Source organism: Mercenaria mercenaria, chromosome 17 (assembly GCF_021730395.1).
Source record: "Mercenaria mercenaria strain notata chromosome 17, MADL_Memer_1, whole genome shotgun sequence".
Taxonomy (NCBI): Eukaryota; Metazoa; Mollusca; class Bivalvia; order Venerida; family Veneridae; genus Mercenaria; species Mercenaria mercenaria.
In genome coordinates, this window is record NC_069377.1 from 40,956,193 (window position 1) to 40,979,444 (window position 23,252).

Sequence of the window (23,252 nt, forward strand, 5' to 3'; positions counted from 1 at the left end):
ATAATTCCCGCCATAAAGGCAGTTCTTAGATAAAACTTGAATAGCTCACATCTGTGTCTTTCTTGTTTATTACCTCACGTTAGTGAAATCCCGGAATGAAAATAATATAAAAACATTACACTATGTTTGGTAGGGGACGTCCGTGGCCGAGTGGTTAAGGTCGCTGACTTCAAATCACTTGCCCCTCATCAATGTGGGTTCGAGCCTCACTCGGGGCGTTGAATTCTTCATGTGAGGAAGCCATCCAGCTGGCTTACGGAAGGTCGGTGGTTCTACCCAGGTGCCCGCTCGTGATGAAATAATGCACGGAGGGGTACCTGGGGTCTTCCTCCACCATTAAAGCTGGAAAGTCGCCATATGACCTGTCATGTGTCGGTGCGACGTTAAATCCAACAAAAAAAATGTTTGGTAGCTCTTTATAAAAGGTCAGTTTTATATAGAATATATAGGGAAAACTATTTAGCTAATTGTGACCTACAATGCAGCCAGTCGTTCGATTTGGTGGTCTATTACCTTTTACACGGTGCAAAACGGTGTCTATGTAAATTTACGCTGAGGACAGAAAGTGTCAAATGACAGCAATGGCAAAAATGCCGGTAAAACTGGATATTACCATCGATCCTATGAAAATACAAGAAAATAACTGCTGTGAAGAAGTTTTAAGTGTATTAAAATCTGTGAGACCTTCATGGTTTGATAATGAAGAGGCAAAATCATTGAAATCTAAGGTCAGTGTTGGATATAAATTCTACGGAATCCGGTTAGTGCCACATTGAATATCGGGCAACGCGACGAACAACAAAGAACAACGACACACAACATTTTAACATTTGAATGTTTCATTGTCGCGCTAGGTTTCACACAACATGACACTCAACAACGAACAACAGCACTCAGTTTTTACTGCAATATTTTTGCCTAAAACCTAGCATGACAATCAGAGTCTCAGACATTCAAATGTTAAAATGTTGTGTCATTGTACATTGTCATGCATCGCGTTGCAATGTCGTGCGTCGTGTCACGATGATTGTTTGAGGGCAACACACGACATTCAAATTTCAATCATCAATGTGGCACTAAACAGATTCCGTAAAATTCAGTTATCAGTATCCTGGATAATTGACATTGCTCCTCAGCTTTAAAAAAAAAAAAAAAAAAAAAAAAAAAAAAAAATCCTGCAGAATTCTATTTATTTCAGTTGCAAGGTCGCCTGTCATGCCTTTTCCTAGTCGAACTAATCAGACGCATACAGTTTGTTAGTTTGTAAATATCAATTTGTGACAGTGGCTGCAAATGTCAGAAATTAAGAAAGCAGCCACTCGGTGACAGTAAGCATGTCTAGCCTTTTCTGAGCTCCCTGGAAAGTGGCTAATTAGATCAGTGCCCTAACCAGATCAATACCTGGCCTAGTTAAAGTCACATGACAAAAACCAGGGAGTGTGGCCGTAGAAAGGGGACAGTAATTGACTGGACTGCATCCTGCAGATCTATGTGTTATCACGCCGGTTTGGCTGCCTCGCCGGGCGTCCATATGCTGGAACTGCACCACGACCTGAGGGCTTGATGGGCTGGAATATACCAACTCGATCCTGGATCAACATCTCTGAGGATTTTATTGTCTACCAGTTTTACCTCAGCTGGTTCATCGACGAAGAAGGATATATCAGCACTCCGGGGACTCCATAGGGGCACTTAAAGGGAAGACTGCAGGCTACATGGACGTCTGACGATGGCCTTCTATGGCGGTCAGCGGGACACAGACCAGGCAACCAGACATACAACTTGCTGTGGACTTCTCCAAATCGTCATGGTGGGCGTTTTTGGCTACTTTTTTTACCAGCTGCTAGCGACAACGAGAAGGTTGTACTGCAGATAAATGAAGAAAAAGCTAAACATAGACACCACATTTAAGAGGATATAGGTAACAACGCAGACACAACACAACTACGCAGACACAACATAACTATGCAGATACACTACAACTATGATGTACCAAAAATCAATGTACCATAACTACAATGAAATTACCTGCACTGTACCAGTCGCCTATATGGATTTTACCGGTGGCGACTGTAAACAAATAAACATACAAACACACAAGTCTGTCGTGCTGAGATGGCGTGGTGACACAACAGTATGAAACAATGCTTTACAAAGCAAAACGATGGATAGCAATGTGACTGAGAAAATATCTTGATGTTAAATTGTCTTATCACATGTATGTAAATAACACAGTAATTTATCGCACTGTTACTTTGCGCTGACATGCGTCATATCACATTGTCACGATGTCACTTCGCACTCTTGTGTGACATGCTCTACCTTTTTGATCCATGATATTAATGAGATATGACACACCCATGGCACTTTTAGCCAAAATTGTGACGGAGCCTTGGTCTGATAATCTCTTGTTCTTTGATATCAACAATGAAAACTGAATGATCACATCATGGACATCTTGTCATTAAAGAATCATGATTCTTAGATTAATAAGCACATCCCTAGTTGGTGCATTTGTATATATATATAGAGGATATTTGTTTGTTTCAGTGAAATATCAATTTTATTTCACAAATGAGCTTCAAAAACTGATATTTTCAGGAGTGGCATAGCCATGAGCGAAAATGACTTTTTTGGTGTTCACAAGTGAAATAAAATTGATATTCCACTGACACAAACAAATTTTCTTTTTATTGTATATGTAAAACTCTACTTTTCTTGCGTTATTTATATAAAATGTTGAAAATCACGGGAAAGGTCAGCAGAAAGCATAACACAAATGACGTCAGGAACTAGTTCGGCAAAAACAGTGAAAAATAAAAATGAAAATACACTGTTTCAAAACTGTGGATTATCACTTTTATTTCACTGAAAAACTCTATAATTCACTGGAAAACATAAAATAATACAAAAGCTTCAACCTTCCATCACATTTGAAGTAGTTGAATTGTATAGATTAACCCTTAGCCTGCTGGCTGCAAGTGATTCTGCCTTTGCGACCAGTGCAGACCAAGATCAGCCTGCACATCCGTGCAGTCTGATCATGGTCTGCACTGTTCGCTATTCAGTCAGTAATTTTTCAGTGAACACCCCTTTGAATAATAAGTGGTATGGCCCAAATTGAATGATGGACCGGTCCATTTTAGATATTTAGCAGGGTAAGGGTTAATGCAAGTTTTCTTCTGTTACAGGTTTTCACTGGAGGTATATCTAACCAGTTGTATGGTTACTATCAGGACGGACATTTTAAAGACGATGTTGTTCTGATGAGGATTTATGGTAGTGGTACAGAACTTATGATAGACAGAGATCTTGAAAAACAAAATATACAGGTAAGCTGTGGCAACATCTTAAATGCTATGAGAAACTACAATTATTTATCGTCTATGAATTTTTCATTATAGTGTCTGAATCCTTATCTCGTTTATTAACGTTGGAGCTTTTAAAATAAGCAATGACACATTTTTAGCTCACCTGAACTGAAGTTTCAAGGTGAGCTGTTGGTATAGGCAGATTGTCAGGTGTCTGTCTTAACATTTCAACTTCAATATCTTCTTTGAAACTACTTGCCAGAATTACACCAAACTTGTCTGTAGTATCTTAGCAGGGTCCCCTCTCAAGTTTTTTTTTTTCAAATCCATTTAGGAGCTACATTAACTTAAAATAGAAAAACGTAAAACAACTTCTTCTCATGAACCGATTGATGGTCATCACCAGACATAGTCTATAAGGTTTTTTTTCAGTTCAATTCAAATGGTTCCACTTGACCCATTTTAAGGACTGCCAGAGCTAAAAATAGAAAAAATATTTAAACTCCTGACACGAACATCATGGTGAATCATCACCAAACTTGGTCTGTAGCATCCATGTAAGTTTTTTTCTGAAATTCGTTCAAATGGTTGACTGTTCAGTTTAGCCCCTTTAGGAGCTGCCAGAGGTTAAAAATAGAAAACAGAAGGCAAACAGAAATAAAAGTAGAAAAACCTGTTAATGATTTCTTCCCATTTCCTGCTTCATGGATCTTCACCAAACTTGGTCTGTAGAAACCTTATACGGACCTATCTCAGATTTGTTGAAATCATTCAGCTTGGCACCTTTCTAAAAATAGAAACATTCTTTTAATTACTTTATGAATTTCTACATCACCGAACTTGGTCTGTAGCATTCTTGTAAGGTCCTCTCTCTCAGTTTTGTTCAAATTGGTGTACTTTAACCCATTTAGGGGCCCCCAGAGTTAACATTAGAAAAAGCTTCAAATGCTGTATAATCCTTTAATTTCTTAGAAATGAAATTTTGTGGTTTTGGTCAAAACTGCAATTTTGCGGGGATATGAATTTGTGGATTTTAACTTTTGAACATAAAATTAATGGGAATTTTACTTTTTCGTTGGGATTAAAGTTCGTGGATTGACTCAGCCACGAAATCCACGAAATTTAGTCCCCCACGAATATTAATGATTTCACAGTATCTGTTTCTTATGAACTTCTTAAACTGTAGCATCCTTGGATGGTCCCTTCTCACTTTTGTTCAATAGGTTGTGCTTTACATTTTTAGGGGCCACCAGAACTAAAAAGAGAATGTCAACCATTTGATGGATTTCAAGCAAACTTAGTTTACAGCATCCTTGGATTGTCTCCTCTGAATTTGTTCAGATGGTTTTGCTTGGCCTCTTTTAAGGCTCACCTAAAGATAGAAAATCTTTTAAACAATGTCTCCTCATGAGCCGCTTGATAGATCATCACCAAACTTAGTCTTTGGCTCTGTGTATGGGCCTTTCTTAAGTTTGTCCAAATGGTTCTGCTTGGGCGTTTTGAGGGGCTGCCAGAGCGAAGGGAAGAAAATCCTTAGAACAAGTTCTCATGATATGTTAGGAGCTTCTTGCATGAGCCTTTTTCAAAAGTTTTCATTTGACTCTATTTGACTAATAGAGATTAAAATATCTAAGCATTGACTTAGGTGAGTATTTAGAATCATTCTTGTATGAACTACCAATCATACTAAACACTGCTGTATTCATTCATGATGCAGTGTATTGTATGATTCAAGGTCAAATAGTCAAAATCAGATGAGCAACTATATATTTTACTGTGTGGCACTTTTGCAATTTCTATCTTCTTTCTTATATTTGGATATCCTTGGATTATAATATTGTATCATGTTTGTGTAAAATTAGATTAAAGATTACTAGCATCAAATGATTTATATATCATTATCTTCAGAATACTTTTTGCTTAAGCTGAAAACTAGTTTGTTAAGTACTTTAAGTATTTTGTTTACATCCAGTAGATGATGAAAGAGTTATAAATCTTTTACCTACAGTAGGTACCGGTAGTCCATAATAGTGTTATGGATCTTTTGTCTATATCAATAAACTGGGTTTTTTTTGTGTGTTAGCGGGTCTTTCAGTAGCCAGTGTTAGTATTATGAATCTGTTTGCATCAGTCAGTGGCCAGTGTTAGCTTTATAAATCTGTTTACATCAGTCAGTGGCCAGTTTAGCGTTGTGAATCTGTTTACATCAGTCAGTGGCCAGTGTTAGCGTTGTGAATCTGTTTACATCAGTCAGTGGCCAGTGTTAGTGAATCTGTTTACGTCAGTCAGTGGCCAGTGTTAGCGTTGTGAATCTGTTTACGTCAGTCAGTGGCCAGTGTTAGCGTTGTGAATCTGTTTACATCAGTCAGTAGCCAGTGTTAGTGTTGTGAATCTGTTTGCATCAGTCAGTGGCCAGTGTTAGCGTTGTGAATCTGTTTACGTCAGTCAGTGGCCAGTGTTAGCGTTGTGAATCTGTTTACGTCAGTCAGTGGCCAGTGTTAGCGTTGTGAATCTGTTTACGTCAGTCAGTGGCCAGTGTTAGCATTGTGAATCTGTTTACGTCAGTCAGTGGCCAGTGTTAACGTTGTGAGTCTGTTTACGTCAGTCAGTGGCCAGTGTTAGCGTTGTGAATCTGTTTGCGTCAGTCAGTGGCCAGTGTTAGCGTTGTGAATCTGTTGCGTCAGTCAGTGGCCAGTGTTAGCGTTGTGAATCTGTTTGCGTCAGTCAGTGGCCAGTGTTAGTGTTGTGAATCTGTTTGCATCAGTCAGTGGCCAGTGTTAGCGTTGTGCATCTGTTTGCATCAGTCAGTGGCCAGTGTTAGCGTTATGAATCTGTTTACATCAGTTTACATCTGTCAGTGGCCAGTGTTAGCATTGTGAATCTGTTTACATCAGTCAGTGGCCAGTGTTAGCATTGTGAATCTGTTTACATCAGTCAGTGGCCTGCGTTAGTGTAATGAATCTATTTACATCAGTCAGTAGCCAGTGTTAGTGTTATGAAACTGTTGACATCAGTCAGTAGCCAGTGTTAGTGTTACAAATCTGTTTACATCAGTCAGTAGCCAGGTTAGTCTTACGAATCTGTTTACATCAGTCTGTAGCCAGTGTTAGTGTTATGAATATGTTTACATTAGTCAGTAGCCAGTGTTACGAATTTCTTAACATCAGTCAATAGCCAGTGTTAGTATTATGAATCTGTGTACATCAATCAGTAGCATCTGTTTGTGTTACGAATCTGTTTACATCAGTCAGTGGCCTCTGTAAGTGTTACGAATCTGTTTACATCAGTCAGTAGCCAGTGTTAGTGTTACAAATCTGTTTACATCAGTCAGTAGCCTCTGTTAGTGTTACGAATCTGTTTACATCAGTCAGTAGCCAGTGTTAGTGTTACGAATCTGTTTACATTAGTCAGTAGCCGGTGTTACGAACCTGTTAACATCAGTCAGTAGCCTCTGTTAGTGTTATGAATCTGTGTACATCAGTCAGTAGCCAGTGTTAGTGTTACAAATCTGTTAACATCAGTCAGTAGCCAGTGTTAGTGTTACGAATCTTTGTACATCAGTCAGTGGCCAGTGTTAGCGTTGTGAATCTGTTTACGTCAGTCAGTGGCCAGTGTTAGCGTTGTGAGTCTGTTTGCGTCAGTCAGTGGCCAGTGTTAGCGTTGTGAATCTGTTGCGTCAGTCAGTGGCCAGTGTTAGCGTTGTGAATCTGTTTGCGTCAGTCAGTGGCCAGTGTTAGTGTTGTGAATCTGTTTGCATCAGTCAGTGGCCAGTGTTAGCGTTGTGCATCTGTTTGCATCAGTCAGTGGCCAGTGTTAGCGTTGTGAATCTGTTTACATCAGTTTACATCTGTCAGTGGCCAGTGTTAGCATTGTGAATCTGTTTACATCAGTCAGTGGCCAGTGTTAGCATTGTGAATCTGTTTACATCAGTCAGTGGCCTGCGTTAGTGTAATGAATCTATTTACATCAGTCAGTAGCCAGTGTTAGTGTTATGAAACTGTTGACATCAGTCAGTAGCCAGTGTTAGTGTTACAAATCTGTTTACATCAGTCAGTAGCCAGGTTAGTCTTACGAATCTGTTTACATCAGTCTGTAGCCAGTGTTAGTGTTATGAATATGTTTACATTAGTCAGTAGCCAGTGTTACGAATTTCTTAACATCAGTCAATAGCCAGTGTTAGTATTATGAATCTGTGTACATCAATCAGTAGCATCTGTTTGTGTTACGAATCTGTTTACATCAGTCAGTGGCCTCTGTAAGTGTTACGAATCTGTTTACATCAGTCAGTAGCCAGTGTTAGTGTTACAAATCTGTTTACATCAGTCAGTAGCCTCTGTTAGTGTTACGAATCTGTTTACATCAGTCAGTAGCCAGTGTTAGTGTTACGAATCTGTTTACATTAGTCAGTAGCCGGTGTTACGAACCTGTTAACATCAGTCAGTAGCCTCTGTTAGTGTTATGAATCTGTGTACATCAGTCAGTAGCCAGTGTTAGTGTTACAAATCTGTTAACATCAGTCAGTAGCCAGTGTTAGTGTTACGAATCTTTGTACATCAGTCAGTAGCCAGTGTTAGTGTTACGAATCTGTTTACATCAGTCAGTTGCCTCTGTTAATGTTATGAATCTGTTTACATCAGTCAGTAGCCAGTGTTAGTGTTACGAATCTGTTTACATCAGTCAGTAGCCAGTGTTAGTGTTACGAATCTGTTTACATCAGTCAGTAGCCAGTGTTAGTGTTACGAATCTGTTTACATCAGTCAGTAGCCAGTGTTAGTGTTTTACAAATCTGTTTACATCAGTCAGTAGCCAGTGTTAGTGTTACGAATCTGTTTACATCAGTCAGTAGCCAGTGTTAGTGTTACGAATCTGTTTACATCAGTCAGTGGCCTCTGTTAGTGTTTTACAGATCTGTTTACATCAGTCAGTGGCCTCTGTAAATGTTACAAATCTGTTTACATCAGTCAGTGGCCTCTGTTAGTGTTACGAATCTGTTTACATCAGTCAGTAGCCAGTGTTAATGTTACGAATCTGTTTACATCAGTCAGTAGCCTCTGTTAGTGTTATGAACCTTTTGTAATTGTTTATGTAGGATAAAACACAATTTTATTTTCCCTGTAGATTCTGAGTGCAGCAGGTAAAAGTCAACCCCTCTATGCTGCCTTTGACAATGGTTTGGTCTATGGTTTTGCACAGGGTGTCACTCTTGATGAGAATACAGTCAGAGATGAAAGAATCAGAAAGTATGTCATATTGGTTAATTATTACTGGGGTAGTACTGCTGATGTTGTGCTTTTAGGATACTTGTATGTCTGTTTTCCATCCATCATCTTACACAATTTCTTTAAAGAACATCTCCTTCTAAACCACTGTGCCAATTTTAACCGAACTCCACAGGAATGTTAATTCAGATCTACATCATCCATGCACAATTCTGATTGGCATGGCAAACAAAAGGAAAAACTTTAAATCTTCTCAGAAACTACTCGTTAGATTTTGATATAATTTCACAGAAATGTTCCTTTGGTAACCGTCTACCAAATTCCTTCAAAACATTCAGTTTCCTATAAAAAAGAATGGCAGCAAGGAGGTTGTAAAGCTATATATTTTTTAAATATATCTGAGTGATTTTCTCAGATATATTTTTTTTCTTGTGAATTTTGAAATTACAACAATGTATATCAAGTATTTAATAATTCATGTGCTGAAGTGAAAATTTAAAAAAATTAAACAATTTCTAATTAAATTGAATTCATATTCTCTTCAGTTCTTGGTTCTAATATTTGAATACCAGTTTCAAATTTGTTATGCACATATCCTGTCCATATCTTACAAACGTGGGTGATGACATGCCGTAATGATCCCTGAAATATAAACTGAATTAGATATATGACAAATTAAAAGAATGGTAGAATTTTTTTTTTAAATGTTTTAAACTGAAGCTTTTATCTGAAGTATTACTGTCAAATTTGATAGAATTTTAACTTAGAAGGTGTTAAGAAAAATAGCATTTAAAAATATCAATGCAAGACTCGGAAATCTAAGAAAATGTTTGATTTTAAATATTCTCTTATATTTTAAACCAATAATTTAAATGCCACAATTTCATTTGCGTACCTCTTGTCTCTCTTGAGGTAAAATGTTCTTCTGATTCACCAGGTTAATAGCCGAAGAAATGATAGAAGTTCATGCAGTTAGACCTGAGGGTAGGGAGGTGAAGACAGGACTCTGGGAGAAAATTTACAAATTTTTGGAATTATCCCCTGAAGGATTTAATGACCCAGAAAGGAATAAACAGTATGTATTACACTTTTTTATTTTAAGGATCCAGAGCCTACCTACAGAAATATCAAAAAGAATTTGGTTACAATGTAACATCAAAGTTTAGGTCTTGTGGACATTTAGCTTGAGACAAGTTGAAGTATTGTAAAGCATTTTTTCTCTATGTAGCAGTCATTCTGTGGGCTGATAATTGTTCAACTCAGATTGACACCTTTGGATGTTTTTATTCACACATCTGATCACTAAATGAACACGCTAGATATGCAAGATTCCAGTACAGGTACATCAATGTTATAAAATATTCATGGTCTAGTGACATGTTTATTATCTGTATTTCAGAACAATTTGGTAATTCCCCATTATTTTCAAGTTGTGTTTGAGCCCTAAGGTATGAATCCACCTGTGACAGGCACATCTATATAAGCAAAATTTCACAATTTTCTAAAGGCAGGAAATCGAGCTATGAGAAAACAATTTGAATACTGATTGTGTGCCATTTCTCAGGTTATGCCTCAGTCATGGGATACCAGATTGTACCTTAATCTTATGCCGTATTCAAAGTTTCTTGGGTCAAGCCTCTGTCATAGGATCTCAGGTCATGCTTAAGTCATATTTTCTCCATTCTTAAATTATTCGTAGTTTTTTTTTCATATCATTCCTCAGTGTGAGTTGCTGGAATGTCTCTCATGGTCACTTATGGTTAGTACATTGTATATTTAATCTTCGTGCATCATTATTATGCTTTATCACATATGTGATATGTTTTCTCCAGGTATCTTGCAAAGATAAAGCCAAAAGATGTGTTACGGAAAGAATTAGATGAACTTCGTGTACATCTTGAGGCGCTGAATTCACCTGTTGTGTTCTGCCATAATGACCTGTTGCTCAAAAACATTATCTATAATGAAGAAAAAGGTGAGTTTATGTTTGTGCTTGGTATGCGTATTTAGGGCATTAAGGGCATCTATGACTTTGACTTATTTGCCCTCACCACTGTCGGTTCAAACCCGTCTTGAAGGATAAATTTCTGTCATGTGAGGATGCTATCCAGGTGTCCCATGGAAGGTTGTTAGTTCTTCCCTGGTACTCATCACTCACTTTTAGGGGCAGACCTAGATTTTGCTGGACGTCTGTTAATCTGACAAAATTTGTGTTGCTCATATCTACAAAAGTATTTGAGATAGTACTGAAACTTTGTGGGAATGTTATTCAGTATGTGAAGTAGTGCACCTTTTCTTTGGAATTTTACTAAATATGCATAAGGACCTAAAAAGTCAAGACTTTTATAATATGATACTGCATTCAGCTGTTTGGACAATGCCTAAAATCTGAAGGCTATTTATTGTTTTACAATGGCCAGACAGGGGGTAGATAAATGAGTATGGATAAATCTCCATTTTTCAAAGGTTTGTCCTTACAATAACTACAGTGCAACTATCAACAGGTATTTTATGAAACATCAACTAATGACAGAGTAAATGTTCTCAATGATGATTTATATATAAATCAGCAACTGAGTCAGCTTTGTTATTTTACCTAATTTCTTTCTATTTCACATTCTTCATCTAAATGTATAAGCTAAAAGAAGTGACTAATTAAATATTTTCCAGTATATTTTTGATTGTACTGTGAACTACCAAAAGTCTCTGTCAGACTAGTAACAGTTTCAGATTACAAGTCTTTGGACATGTTTTGGAAAAGGTTCGTATAAATCCCAGGGCATATTAAATGTTAATGGTTCTACCCTCCCCCCCCCACCCCCACCCATATAAAACAGGAAGCTCTATAATGACCGGACTTGTTTCAACTTGACTGTAAAACACAAATAGTATTGTCACATTCAGTCAGAATATAAGTAAGATGGAATTCAAAAAAAAAAAAAAGATGAAAAATACATGTACCTATACAAAAGAAATGTAGTAAGTATGTTTTAACCAAAAATAATGATCAAAACCCGTCCAACATAAAGGGAACACATGTTTCCACCTATACATTCATGTTTGAATGAATCATTATGAATAGCACAAACATCTCTTAATTGAATGAAAATTGTAGCTATGGTGACAGCTTGTTCCAGTGTAATTGAAATGCTGATACTGTAAAACCTTTTGGTTTCATTGGCATAAAATTCCATTGTTTTGACCAAATGTCTACATGTATTTCATGGCAACATAATCTCATCAATTTCAATGTTGAGATAAAAAATAGTTCCAACTGTATTTATTCAATGGATTTCACAGATTCATACAGTCACAAAATCCATAAAGGTAAGTCCACGACAGATGATCATGACTTCACAGTACACATATCGTTCAATTACAAATACATCATTTTTACTTGATTGTAGCTTCTGATTGCTCAGTTTATGCAGTTACATTCCAGTCATCTTGAAAAAGAAACTTGTCATTAGAAAACTTTCAATTTCTTGCAAACCGGACAGTGGTTTCCACTAATTTTACTCATACAAGCAAAACCCATCTGGCTCGCCCATGCTAGATGACTCACATGCTGTTTATGACAACTAACGATTCATGTGTTGGTTGCTGTTTGTTCCTTATAGTATATTTTTGGATTCAAAAGTTATTTTACAGAAAAAACATATTATAGTTACGCTACAACCAGGACTTTTATTTTTGTGCATCATTGAAGCAGCATGACATAATTCCGTTTATGGATGTTAGCTTCCGGCACTTTATATCAATATGCTATTGTAAGAAAGAGTGCTGAAATGAAGACTGTTTTGCTTTAATTATTCTTTAATTTGTAAAACATGGTACGCAAGAAAAATAATTTACCACTGGTTGTAGATGAAGATGGGAATATCCAGCACTCAGGTATCTGTATTGGCAGTACTTGGCAGAGCCTCATTACTGCCAAAACTGTAATAGACTTGAACTGTATATTCTGATCTGCATCTACAACCAGTGACAGATTATTGTATTCTTTTTCTTTGATACTAATAAAGCCTGATCCCATTGCTATGCTGTTTATTTGCCCTGGCAAAGACAATTGCTTTGACTGTATTTTAGTTTGTTAGCTTATCCCTCCACTGGAAACACTTTATGTCTCAGCATATAACTTTTAATCTTTAGCCTGCTAAATTCCTAAAATGGACTGTTCTATCATTTAATTTGGGCAGTACCACTTGTTTATCACTGAAAATTTACTGACTGAATAGCGAAAAGTCATGGTCTGCACTGGTTGCAAAGGCAGAATCACTTGCCGCCAGCAGGCTAAAGGTTAAATAATTCATTCATCAGTGATTCTGATGAAACATAGTCTTCTGTTTATGTAGTTTCTTTTATACATTGTTGACACTGAGTGTGGAGATCTTTTTCTGCTGGAGCTGAAAAACATGTTAAAAATGTAATTTAATATGTTTTCTTGGTTATACAGTTGTATTAATGTAAGTTGTGATACCCAACCCTAGTGCTTGCAGGAGATTGCCCATATGTAGCGATGAGATATGTGACAGAGCTTCTGTTGTAAACATATATATACCGAAAAAGAGTCTAATGAGTAAGGCAAAATCTTAAGATTTGTAGAATTTAGAAGTTGTGTGAGATTTTATAAAAACTATGTATTTTTCTTTTCATTTTAAATTTTCAGGTTGTGTATATTTCATTGACCACGAGTATGCCATGTACAACTATGAACATTTTGAACTAGGAAATCATTTCTGTGAATATGCAGGTAGGTAACAGGAATAAAGAAATTGTTTCTTAACCCTTATCATGCTGGACATGATTGATTCTGCCTTTGTGGCCAGTGTAGATCATGATCAGCCTGCACATCTGTGCAGTCTGATCATAATCTGCACTGTTTGCCATTCAGTCAGTATCTTTTTGGTATTCACCCCTTTTAACAGTTAATAGTACTGGTCCAAATTGAATGGTGGACAAGTTCATTATAGAAATTTAGCATGTTAATGGTTAAACTAACTTCAATTCTGTTGTTAAACATTTCATTCAGATGTTGACTGTGCAGCAGTGTTTAGTATCAGTGTTGACAAATGGAGTCTGTCTGGTTAGTTAGATTATAAGACAGAGCACATAACATCCAGTCAGGTGAAATGGAATGTTTGGTGTGGTGTATCTTCTATGTTATGAATAACTAAAGACAATAAAATCATTCATCTGCCACCACTGAGTAAGTGGACCAAGAAGCATTTTGCCAGAATTATGGCCCTTTTTGTACTTAGAAAATTGGTATTTTTTGGTTGATTTTTGTTTAAGTTCACTTTTCTTGAATACTTAGCTTTGAATAGAAGGTCAAGAACTATAACTCTTTTCATATATATTGCCCAGCACTTGCATACCAGCGATAGCACCCTCAGGCAGTGCTCTTGTTATTATCTAGTGCCAGCCAGGCAATTCTCCTTTTCTGTCAAAGTAGTTCCAATTTCCTTTATTTTATTTTGAAAGAAATATAGTAAAGATAATTATGTCTCCCACCACACAGAGGTGTGGGAGACATATTGATTTACTCCTGTCTGTGTGTCTGTGTCTGTCTGTCACATAGCTTGTCCGCACTCTAAGTCAAACATTTCTCATCCGATCTTCACCAAACTTGAACAAATTGTGTGTGCCAATAAGTTCTCGGACAACTTCGATAACTAGCCAAATCGGCCCAGGCACTTCGGAATTATGGCCCTTGAATTACCGAAAAACGCTCAGATTTTAGGCACATTCCTGGAGCCAAAAGGACCCCTATACTACTCGTGTAGTATAGGAGTCCTTTTGGCTCCAGGAATGTGCATGCAGTCTGAGTAGTATAGGAGACCTTTTGGCTCGATGAATGTGCATGCGCTCTAGTAGGGCAAGTTCGATAATGAGCCAAATCGGTCCAGGCACTTCGGAGTTATGGCCCTTGAATTACCGAAAAAAGGCCTTTTTACTCTTGTCCGTGCTCTTAGTCGAACATGTCTCATCCAATCATCACCAAACTTGAACAAAATGTGTTTGACCATAAGTCCTCGGCCAAGTTCGGTAACTAGCCAAATCAGCCCAGGCACTTTGGAATTATGGCCATTGAATTACCGAAAATCGGCCTTTTTACTCTCGTCCGCGCTCTAAGTCCAACATTTCTCATCCGATCTTCACCAAACTTGAACCAAATGTTTTTGACCATAACTCCTTGGCCAGGTTCATAGCCGAATCGTCTGAGGCACTCCAGAATTATGGCCCTTGAATTACCCAAAATCGGCCTTTTTACTCTTCAAAGGTATATTTGTAGTGAGTAAACAGTATATAAAGACTGACTTGCTATTTAGATGATTAGGCAGTTGTGGGAGACATGCACTTTTCTCAAAAGCAACTCTAGTTCCATTTGAAGCTTATTAGAGATTATTCAATTCTGTTAGCATAGAATTTCATGCGGTTGAAATGGCTTTCTAGTCAGGATACAAGGGGCTTCCTTGGCCAAGAGTTTAAGGGCATTACTTCACTCGGCGATGAATTCATCATTTAAACAAGCCATCTATCTGGCTTATGGAAAGTCTCTAGTTCTACTTCCTCCACAGTCAAAGCTGAAATGTCGCCATATGACCTATAATAAATATGTTGTTGCAGCGTTAAAGCCAACGAAACAATCAGAATACAGGTAAAAGAAAGAAAGTTTTTTTGCTGATTTAATTTTAAGGATTAATGCAATTACATGTATTTCCAGTAAATATAAATTACTTCACAATATATCATTTTATGCCATTTTTTCAGGTGTAGATGATTTAGATTTTGCACGATATCCAGATAAAGAATACCAAATGGAATGGTTACGGTACTATCTACAACAGTGTGCCAAACATAGAAAGGAAAATCCAGACACAGTCTCGGAAAGGGATGTTGAGATCTGTTATGTCAAGGCAAACAAATTTGCTCTGGTAATGGTTTTGAATCTTTGAGGTTAAATCTATCTGATAAGGACCCCACATTTTGGCAAAAAACATACAGTGACCGATAAGTCCATGTTCAGGCATAATTGTAACCCTCGTTTCTCTTACATTAGCTTGCTGCAACAAAATCAGTGAAGCCATTGTTATACCCATGTCATCAGCAACAGATGTAGACACCTTGTAAACAATTTTTGGCAAGTCATATGAATTATATCTTATCACAACTAAATGAAACTTCACTAATGCCTTGCCCATAATAATACCAAGATAAAAACACACAAGTTTCATTTCATTGGCATAATGCTTCTTTTGGATTATGTTTGTTGTTGGCAAGTCACTCGGTAACTACAAATCACAATTGAATGGAAGTTGATACACGCTTTCCTTATCATAACTTCAAGGTGATTGCCATTTGATGTTTTTTGTAGTATACAGTATATAGGGCTTACTGTAACAAAACTCCTTACACATTATTTCAAAGACATTCAGACATGAAATAAAGTTGTGTGTAAAGTAAGAGAAGATCTGATTTGGTCAATCTTTAGCTCCTCTGAACCAAGGATACTGGGTGAATTATTAGCAAAGGCAGATCACACTATAGGATGTGCAGTTTTTAAGAGTCTATCTCATATCCAGTTCATAACACTTTATTTTATAAAGGGATTTAAAACATTTTTAATCAGGTTTTTATACGCCCGTTTGAAAAACGGGACGTATTATGGGAACGCCCCTGGCGGGCGGGCGGGCGGGCGGCGTCCACAGACTTTGTCCGGAGTATATCTTCTACATGCATGAAGGGATTTTGATGAAACTTGGCACAGTTGTTCACCATCATGAGACGGAGTGTCATGCGCAAGAACCAGGTCCCTAGGTCTAAGGTCAAGGTCACACTTAGAGGTCAAAGGTCAAATTCAAGAATGTCTTTGTCCGGAGCATATCTTCTTCATGCATAGAGGGATTTTGATGAAAGTTGGCACAATTGTTCATCATCATGAGAAGGAGTGTCATGCGCAAGAACCAGGTCCCTAGGTCTAAGGTCAAGGTCACACTTAGAGGTCAAAGGATACAAGAATGAAAACTTTGTCCGGAGCATTTCTTCTTCATGCATAGAGGGATTTTGATATAACTTGGCACAAATGTTCACCACCATGAGGCGGAGTTTCGTGCGCAAGAACCAGGTCTCTAGGTCTAAGGTCAAGGTCACACTTAGAGGTCAAAGGATACAAGAATGAAAACCTTGTCCGGAGCATTTCTTCTTTATGCATAGAGGGATTTTGATATAACTTGGCACAAATGTTCACCACCACGAGACGTAGTGTCATGCGCAAGAACCAGGTCCCTAGGTCTAAGGTCAAGGTCACACGAAGTGTCATGCGCAGTTCCCTTCTTTAGAATTACTTCCCTTTGTTGTTACTATAAATAGCTTATATTGTAACTTTTTCATTACTAGTTGTAGGGAAAAATCAAGACCACTTTTCTGTAGTACAACATGCATGCTACATCCAATTTTGAGGTGTATTTTGACCAGTCTCTACCTGGTAAAGATTTTTATGAGGACTTACAATTTTTTTTTTGATTTTTTTTTTTTTTTTTTTTTTTTTAAGATTAACTTCCCTTAGTTGTTACTATAAATAACTTATATTGTAACTTTTTTATAATTGACTGTAGGGAAAAACCAAGACCACTTTTCTGTGGTACAACATAGATGCTACTTTCCAATTTTAGGTGTATTTTAAGGTATCTCTACCTGGTAAGGAGTTTTTTTGTGGACTTAGAAAAACAAAACACTTACAGTTATTACTATACAACCACAAAATTAAAATTCCATTTGCAAATACAGGTGCTAGAGTAAAGAAACTTAAGTTTGGATTGATGGATTGAAACTTAGCATGTAAGAACTTATATAAAAAAATCCAAGGCTTGGATTGCATATGGGGTCAGTGGGGTCAGGTTCAAGGTCAGGATAACTGATTTAATTTGCATATTTAAAAAATTCCACCTTGGCACAGTGGTCTAGAGCATTGGGCCAAAGCCACATTTTCTGCTTTGGAATGGATGGGTCGTGGTTCAAATCCCACTGAGCGCCTAACTTTTCCGTTTTCTTTGATTTTAAAGTCATTTTAATGCCACTGGGTCAATGTTACAGTTACTAAAAAATAGACTTTTTTGCTGGAATCGTCATCAAAATTTGATGTCTGTTCAATAACTTTGTTTCTGGTTGAGATATTGACATGAAACTTGGCTTATAAGTAGCTGATAGTAAGTCCAAAGGATTGGAATGAATTTTGGGTCAGTGGAATCAAAGTCACTGTTACAAAAATCAGCAAAAAAACAAACTAGTTTCCGCTCAATAAATTAAGTTTCAATTGATGGATTGAAATTAGATTTGGCATGTAAGTAGCATATAGAAAAAACAAGGCTAGGATTGCATATGTGGTCAGATTCAAAGTCAGTATAAATGATTTAATGTGCGAATTTAGAAATTTCCACAGTGGCACAGTGGTCTAGAGCATTGGGCCTAAGCTACCTTTGAGCTGTGGAACGGATGGGCCATGGTTCAAACCCACTGAGCACCTAATACTTTTTTGTAGCAAAAAAAACAAAACATTTATATGCCATAGGGTCCAGGTCAGAGCAAGCGTATTATGAATAACTAGCTTTGGATTGTATTTTGGGCCACTGTTACTGAAAAAGGAAAACACTTTCCGCTCAGTAGCTGTAATAAAGAATGAGATATTGCAATGGAACTTTGTATTTAGGTAGCTTTACAGGAAAGAAAGGTTAGGGGATTGTTAATCACCAAACCTCATAAGTGATCAGTGTGAAGCATACATTTTAATGATATATTGCCAAACAAACCAAAAATATTGGTAGCCAAATTGGAGAGAGACATTGCATAATATTTAAAAATACAACCAAACTCAGTTGTAAATTTTACCTATATCAGATATGCCACTTCAGTGTTATGTGCTTAGCTAACACATTCTTTGATTAATATCTACACATTAAAATGCATACACTTGAAATACTTACTGAGTAAAATTATAGGAATATTTTGCAGGTTGCACACATGTTTTGGGGATTATGGGGTCTAGTCCAGGCTAAACATTCAGCAATAGATTTTGGATTTCTGGAGTAAGTACATTTTTGTTTGTATAAGGAAGAAAAGCTCAAATATAGAAAATGTTGTAATATAATATTTCCCCTCATTGTCAGAGCATGATTCATATGTGAAGTATGTTTTGTTGAAAAGACAGAGCACAGTGCAAATATAGAGACTGTTGTAATGTCTTTGCACAGTGGAGAGAATGTTGCAGTGTAATGTCAGAGCACAGTTCATAGGGTTTCAGAAATTGCATGTTCGGAGTTCAGATATGGAGAATATTTGATGGTATTGTCAGAGCACAGTTCCAATATAGAGAATGTTTGAATGTAATGTCACAGCACAGTTCAAATAAAGAGAATGTTTGAACGTTGTGTCAAGAGCACAGTTCAAATAAAGAGACTTTTTGTACATAATGTCAGAGCACAGTTCAAACAAAGAGAATGTGTGAATGTAATGTCAGAGCACAGTTCAAACAAAGAGAATGTGTGAATGTAATGTCAGAGCACAGTTCAAACAAAGAGAATGTGTGAATGTAATGTCAAAGCACAGTTCAAACAAAGAGAATGTGTGAATGTAATGTCAAAGCACAGTTCAAACAAAGAGAATGTGTGAATGTAATGTCAAAGCACAGTTCAGACAAAGAGAATGTTTGAACATAATGTCAGAGCACAGTTTAAATAAAGAGAATGTTTGAACGTTATGTCAAGAGCACAGTTCAGATAAAGAGAATTTTTGTACATAATGTCAGAGCACAGTTCAAATAAAGAGAATGTGTGAATGTAATGTCAAAGCACAGTTCAAACAAAGAGAATATGTGAATGTAATGTCAAAGCACAGTTCAAACAAAGAGAATGTGTGAATGTAATGTCAAAGCACAGTTCAAACAAAGAGAATGTTTGAACATAATGTCAGAGCACAGATCAAATACAGAGAATATATAAATATAATGTCAGAGCACAGTTGAAAGAATGCTTTAAAAGTAGTCGTAGCACAGTTTAGTATAGGGAATGTTTGATGTAGACAAGTTAAAAGATAAAGTTGTTTTCTAATGTCAAAAAGTGCAGTAATATACAGTTCCAGGGCTTTTCATCAGGAAATTGGGAAGAGGCCCTGGCTTTTCAAATTGGGAAATTCATACGTGATAATTGCTCATTTTGGGAAAAGAGCATTTTATTGAAACAGGGTCTTTTTTCCTTCTGCAAAAGATATATGTAACAGAGGACACAATTTGGTGGTTTCCTAATCATAAATGAGCTCATTGCTTTCTATTTATGAAATGTAATTGCCAAAATAAAAAAAAATAAGATTTTATTTTTTTTACATTTTTGGAAGTTCCTCTGCCACAGTTGGGAAAAAATGACCTTATTTTCAATTGGGAAGTGGCCGAATATCAGCCTCTGTTATATAAGGATGAAAAGCCCTGAGTTCAGATATAGAGAATTCCACAATGCAATGTTAAAGGCAGAAAGTTGTCATGTAATATAGGACAAGTTCAAATATAAGTAAGCCCAGTGTTCTAACATGGTTCAAGTAATACTAAAAAAAAATCATGACATACAAAATGCTATTGATCAAGATTTGCCGTTCATTTTTAGCAGTATTTGTAAATCAGGCTCAGATTTCTTTGCTTGTGTAACTTTATCCTTACATCCCCATGTGTAATCAAGATCATGATATTATATTACATTTTGTTCCATATACATAGATGCTGAGTTTGGAAATTAATTTGTTTGTCACTAAAGGCATTGCAAACTGTTCTAATAAATGATTTGTTGCTGATTATGTAAAGTTCTTATTGCATTAGACTAATGGTAAGTGTATCTAGAATTGGTTGTTGGCTGTAAAAACCATATCAGACAAGGGTAATGGTAAGGCAGTTGACATTGTTATAGCAAAAGGGAAGGCACAATACACTGCTTGTTTGATTTGTAGAGTTCATATAACACCAGACTAAAAGAAGGGCATAGAACATTGCCTGTTGATTATGTAAAGATCAACACCAGACTAAAGGTGAAAGCATAGAACATTGTCTGTTGATTATGTAAAGCTCATATCACATTAGACTAAGGGTAAAAGCATGTAACATTCCCCATTGATTATGTAAAGATCATATCACATGAGACTAAAGGTGAAAGCATAGAACAGTGTCTGTTGATTATGTAAAGATAATATCACACCAGACTAAAGGTGAAAGCATAGAACATTGTCTTTTGATTATGTAAAGACCAACACCAGACTAAAGGTGAAAGCATAGAACATTGTCTGTTGATTATGTAAAGACCAACACCAGACTAAAGGTGAAAGCATAGAACATTGTCTGTTGATTATGTAAAGATCAACACCAGACTAAAGGTGAAAGCATAGAACATTGTCTGTTGATTATGTAAAGATCAACACCAGACTAAAGGTGAAAGCATGTAACATTCCATGTTGATTATGTAAAGATCATATCACACGAGACTAAAGGTGAAAGCATATAACATTGTCTGTTGATTATGTAAAGATAATATCACACCATACTAAAGGTGAAAGCATAGAACATTGTCTGTTGATTATGTAAAGATCAACACCAGACTAAAGGTGAAAGCATAGAACATTGTCTGTTGATTATGTAAAGATCAACACCAGACTAAAGGTGAAAGCATAGAACATTGTCTGTTGATTATGTAAAGATCAACACCAGACTAAAGGTGAAAGCATAGAACATTGTCTGTTGATTATGTAAAGCTCATATCACATCAGACTAAGAGTAAAAGCATATAACATTTCCTGTTGATTATGTAAAGCTCATATCACATCAGACTAAGGGTAAAAGCATCATGTAACATTACCTGTTGATTATATAAAGATCATATCACATCAGACTAAGTAAAAGCCTATAACTTTGTTGATTATGTAAAGCTTATACCTTCCCTGGCTATAGGTAAAAGCATATAACAATGCTGGTTGATTTAGTAAAACTCTATTACAGCAGACTAAATGTAAGTGTATGTAACATTGCTTGTTGATTGTGAAAAGTTCATGTCACACTACTGGTGACCAAACTAAATGTTAGTGCATACATGTGTAATTCTGCCTGTTGATTGTGTAAAATTAATATCACACCAGACTAAAGGTATATAATTATGCCCCCGGCATCTACTGATGCGGGAGGCATATAGTGATTGTCCTGTCCGTCCGTCCGTTCCTTCATCCATACGAGGTTAACCAAATGGGACCGTTTCGTCTAGCATCAATACCCCTTACTAGAATGACTTGATACTAATGCAGATGTAACCTGTGACCATTCCTCATCTTCAGACATCACCTGACCTCAGTTTGACCTTGACCTTGACCTCATTTTGGACTTAGGTTGCTTTATATGGGCAATCTCTTGGTTAACCAAATGGGACCGTTTCGTCTAGCATCAATACCGCTTACAAGAATGAATTGATACTAATACAGATGTAACCTGTGACCATTCCTCATTTTCAAACATCACCTGACCTCAGTTTGACTTTGACCTTGACCTCATTTTGGACTTAGGTTGCTTTATATGGGCCATCCCTTGGTTAACCAAATGGGACCGTTTCGTCTAGCATCAATACCGCTTACAAGAATGAATTGATACTAATACAGATGTAACCTGTGACCATTCCTCATCTTCAAACATCACCTGACCTCAGTTTGACCTTGACCTCATTTTGGACATAGGTTGCTTTGGATCGACAAGGATGCCACCAGGGGCATCAAGCTTTTATTGAACGCAGCTCCTTGTTTTTAAACAAGCAATACAGATAATACAAACACACATGAAAACCACTTCATTTTACTTTCATTGCTAAACAAAAGCAACATGAATAATTCTGTCTCTACTGTATATAGAATATGACAGTTGTAATCTTTTTAAAAATGTAACATATTTCTTGCTTCTCTTTTTCAGATATGCTCAGCAAAAACTGGATGAATATTTTGCTAGGAAAGAAGAATTTCTTGCATTGAAACTACCATCTTAATGCTTGCATACCGTAGCTTTTTATTATTAAAATTTAGGATGGGTAATTTTATATCAATCAGAGTCTGTGACGGGTTCCATAATGTTTTTGATTTTGTAGAATTAGGGCATACGGTGTACTGAAAATGAATATAATGGTATGACCATACGTAAGATTCGCTTTTTTAGCTCACCTGAGCACGAGGTGCTCGAGGTGAGCTTTTGTGATCGCCCTGTGTCTGTCGTCCTTCATCAACAATTTGACTGTTAACACTCTAGAGGTCACAATTTTGGCCCAATCTTAATAAAACTTGGTCAGAATGTTACCTTCAGTAAAATCTAGGACGAGTTCAATATTGGGTCATCTGGAGTCAAAAACTAGGTCACCAGGTCAAATCAAAGGAAAAGCTTGTTAACACTAGAGAGGCCACATTTATGACAATATCTCTATGATTCTTGGTCAGAATGTTAATCTTGATGATCTTTAGGTCAAGTTCAAATCTGGGTCAGGTGGGTCAGAAACTAGGTCACCAGGTCAAATCAAAAGAAAAGCTTGTTAACACTCTAGAGGCCACATTTATGACTGTATCTTTATGAAACTTGGTCAAAATGTTATCCTTGATGATCTTTAGGTCCAGTTCGAATCTGGGTCATATGTGTGACCTACAGACCTACTTTCTTGTTTTTTAAGAT

General features: G+C 36.8%; 1 protein-coding gene across 1 annotated transcript; it reads left to right on the plus strand.

Annotated features, from left to right (window-relative positions):
• Positions 1 to 568: 568 nt before the first annotated feature.
• On the plus strand, positions 569 to 23,237 carry LOC128550057 (ethanolamine kinase 1-like). The gene is made up of 9 exons (XM_053528009.1): positions 569 to 728; positions 3,192 to 3,332; positions 8,430 to 8,551; positions 9,468 to 9,605; positions 10,363 to 10,505; positions 13,200 to 13,283; positions 15,305 to 15,468; positions 18,542 to 18,615; positions 22,509 to 23,237. The coding sequence occupies exons 1-9, from the start codon at positions 573 to 575 to the stop codon at positions 22,579 to 22,581; spliced, it is 1,095 nt and encodes a 364-aa protein (XP_053383984.1). The 5' UTR covers positions 569 to 572; the 3' UTR covers positions 22,582 to 23,237.
• Positions 23,238 to 23,252: the final 15 nt, after the last annotated feature.

Excerpts from the sequence above, each read along its gene's own strand:
- LOC128550057 (XM_053528009.1), top strand. The coding sequence starts at position 573 with ATGACAGCAATGGCAAAAATGCCGGTAAAACTGGATATTACCATCGAT. Across the intron at positions 8,552-9,467 it reads AGAGATGAAAGAATCAGAAA|GTTAATAGCCGAAGAAATGA; the intron begins GTATGTCATATT and ends CTGATTCACCAG. Across the intron at positions 9,606-10,362 it reads GACCCAGAAAGGAATAAACA|GTATCTTGCAAAGATAAAGC; the intron begins GTATGTATTACA and ends TGTTTTCTCCAG.